Below are 3,279 nucleotides of genomic sequence, written 5' to 3' on the forward strand. Positions count from 1 at the left end.
TTTTGAGGCGTTGAGTGGTCACTGGTATTAAAAAAGTGTAAAGTTCAGTAGCCATACCGGGAAGAAATGAAGTTTAACGGCCATAATGTGAAAATGGGTAAAGTTCAGTGGCCGTGGGTATAATTTACCCGGATTTTTTTTAATTAATCCTGAATAAATTATTAATTAATTAATTATCTTTTTCTGTAACTTTACAACAAATAAAAAAAATATATATTCTGATATCATGTGCTGTGGTCTTTTCCACTGGTTCCATTTATAAATAAAGTAATATTTAACCCACATCACAATCCCTCATTCAAACTGATTGAAAAATCAAGCCAAAAAGCAATCAATCATGGGAAGTTCTTCCTCTCCAGCTCCTGCAATCAAGAGGTTAGAGCATAACTTGAATTTATTAGTATCGAATCAGCGACGACAATGTTCCGTCTGTGATCCACGACTACGTCGCCAAATCTAGATTTGGCGACGGAATTTCATGGATCAGCGACGACAATGTTCCGTTCAAATTAGATTTCTTTTAGTAGTAAGACTAATAAACTTGAATTTATTAGTATTGAGTGGATTTGTGTATGTTCAATGCACATTTGATCCATGAATTCCGTCACCAAATCGGAAACAATATTGGCGACGGAATCATGGATCAGCGGCGACATTTTCGTGTCGCAAATCAGATTTCTTCTAGTAGTAAGACTAACTCTTAGACATAACACTGAAGATCTCGGGTAATTATCACCGGTGGTCACAAAAGTTTTGACAATATCCCCAAAAGGTCATAAAAGTTTAATTTACTTCAATAAAACCACTTAAGTTTTTTTTTGTTCCAATAAAGTCACTTTGGACATGCTTCGACCATCTTTTCGCCGAAATTGCTCACGTGGCATCTCAACATCACATCAACGACACTTGGCATATTGAAAAAATGTAACTATATATTTTAATTGATAATCAATATGTCACGTAGGTTAATTTGTAGTTAAAATTTTAATTGACAATCCATGTTTACTTGAATTAATTTGTGGTTAAATTTTTTTATTATGTCACATGGTGTTGAGACGTGTGATTAGATGTCACGTAATCAACTTCGATGAAAAAATGATCGAAAAACGTCCAAAGTGACTTTATTGGGACAAAAATAAACTTAAGTGATTTTATTGAGCAAATTAAACTTTTGTGACCTTTTGGAGACATTGTCCAAACTGTTGTAACCACCGGTGCTAATTACCCGAAAATTTGCGTATTTTCTATGTACATTTTCTGCATTTAGATGGAATTGGATTAAACCTCTATTTGGTTCTTTTGTTATCTAAAATTTTGTCGTTTGGGTATCGTTTGGTAACATTTGTTCTATGCGACATTTAACCCATTTTGAATAAAAAATTAACTAATTTATTAAATTTTAACACATGGTATCATTTTTTTAATTTTTTTATATAGATTTAATACGTGGATAAATAAGGACTTGATTTTTTTTTCTTATTTGTCCACAAATTAAGTCTATATTGAAAAAAATAAAACAATTGTTATGTTTACATGTCACGTGTTAAAAATTGTATCGTGTAATAAAATTTATCAAATCAACTAGTTTTTCTTGAAAAAAAATGGGTTAAATGTCACTAAGGGAATACTTTAGGAACAAACGACAAGATTTTGGATACCACACGAATCAAAATAGGCATATATTCCAAGGAATATATATGTTCTATTTCTAGCTTTTTTGTAATGGTTACCAAATAGTTCGTCACTGATACATGACTGCCGTCACCAAATAAAAAAAATTTTAAAGCGGATTTTCATGGATCAGCGACGCCATTTTCGTAGAAATAAACTTTCTTCTAGTAGTAAGACTAACTCTTAAAAACTCTATTGAATGTGAAGGCTAGAGGGCAAGGTAGCATTAATAACAGGCGGAGCAAGCGGGATCGGAAAATGCACAGCTAGACTCTTTGTCTGTCATGGTGCTAAAGTCATAATTGCCGACGTACAATCCGAGTTAGGCCAAAAAGTATGCACCCAAATTCAATCAGAATACGGCGAAACAATTACCTACATCAATTGCGACGTCACGAAAGAAACCGACGTAGAAAAGGCAGTAAACACAGCCATTTCACTACACGGAAAACTCGACATAATGTTCAACAACGCAGGCACGTTCGGAACATACGACCCATCCATAAACGAACTTAAATACGAAAACTTCAAAAAGGTTATGGACTTAAACGTGTACGGAGGATTATTAGGAGCAAAACACGCTGCTAGAGTAATGATTCCAGAAAAGAAAGGTTGTATTCTATTCACAGCAAGTTGTGCCGCAGTGCTTTACGGCAACACGCCGTATGCGTATACGGCGTCGAAGCATGCTGTCGTTGGCGTGACGAAGAATTTGGCAGTGGATTTAGGGGGGTATGGTATTCGAGTTAACTGCATTTCGCCTACCGCGGTGGTTACGCCGATGACCGCGACGTTGTTTCATGCCGAGAAAGTAGTAGAAGAAGTAACATCTGCTATGGCTAGTTTAAAAGGGGTTAAAGTGGATGCTAATGATATGGCTGAGGCTGCTTTGTTTCTTGCTAGTGATGAGTCTAAGTTCGTTAGCGGATTGAATCTTGTCGTCGATGGAGCTTCTCACTTGAGAAATTCTGCTTCTTCCACTGTGGTATCTTCTTGAAATTTTGGGGGGTTTTTCGGGTTCTTGTTCGGGTGAGCTAGAAGGTGCCAATCTAGTTGGGATATCCTGGATCGTTCGTTCAGTACTCCGGTTTTAATAAAAAAAAAAATAAGGGGAGTTTTGACTCTATGATTGTGTTGGAATTTGGAAACTAGTTTATTTGATTCCTTTTCTACGTTGATCAAAGTTGTAATGATGGAAAGGAGAAAATAATGGAAGTTTATGTGTTTTTTGGCAAAAGTTTGGTGAATTGTGGACTAATTTGAGTAAAGAAAAATTGGAATAAGGACCAAATTTGGTTCTAAGGTTTCGGTGAAGTGCAGTATAATAAAATGGTCTAAATTTAACTTTAACGTTTCTATGCAAGATCAACTTTAGTCCTATGTTACCAAATTTAAAAAAAAAAGTGGTTTAACTGTTACATTAGATCTTTCAAACATCAATTATATCTAAGATATATAATGTTGGTTATTCCGTTACAAAACAACTGTTAAATGCTAACTAAATATGTCACATATAAATTAATAAAAAAATACTGAATGTTTAATGTGTTACTAATATCGAATGCGAAACTGTTTCAGTTTATCGTCAAAGGGAAGGTTTGACAGATA

General features: G+C 34.7%; 1 protein-coding gene across 1 annotated transcript; it reads left to right on the forward strand.

The window, feature by feature from the left end:
* Positions 1-220: 220 nt before the first annotated feature.
* On the forward strand, positions 221-2,908 carry LOC136208274 (short chain aldehyde dehydrogenase 1-like). The gene is made up of 2 exons (XM_065999082.1): positions 221-375; positions 1,879-2,908. The coding sequence occupies exons 1-2, from the start codon at positions 338-340 to the stop codon at positions 2,666-2,668; spliced, it is 828 nt and encodes a 275-aa protein (XP_065855154.1). The 5' UTR covers positions 221-337; the 3' UTR covers positions 2,669-2,908.
* The last annotated feature ends 371 nt before the right edge of the window (positions 2,909-3,279 follow it).

This window comes from Euphorbia lathyris, chromosome 10, assembly GCF_963576675.1.
Source record: "Euphorbia lathyris chromosome 10, ddEupLath1.1, whole genome shotgun sequence".
Classification (NCBI taxonomy): Eukaryota; Viridiplantae; Streptophyta; class Magnoliopsida; order Malpighiales; family Euphorbiaceae; genus Euphorbia; species Euphorbia lathyris.

Excerpts from the sequence above, each read along its gene's own strand:
- LOC136208274 (XM_065999082.1), top strand. The coding sequence starts at position 338 with ATGGGAAGTTCTTCCTCTCCAGCTCCTGCAATCAAGAG. Across the intron at positions 376-1,878 it reads CCAGCTCCTGCAATCAAGAG|GCTAGAGGGCAAGGTAGCAT; the intron begins GTTAGAGCATAA and ends TTGAATGTGAAG.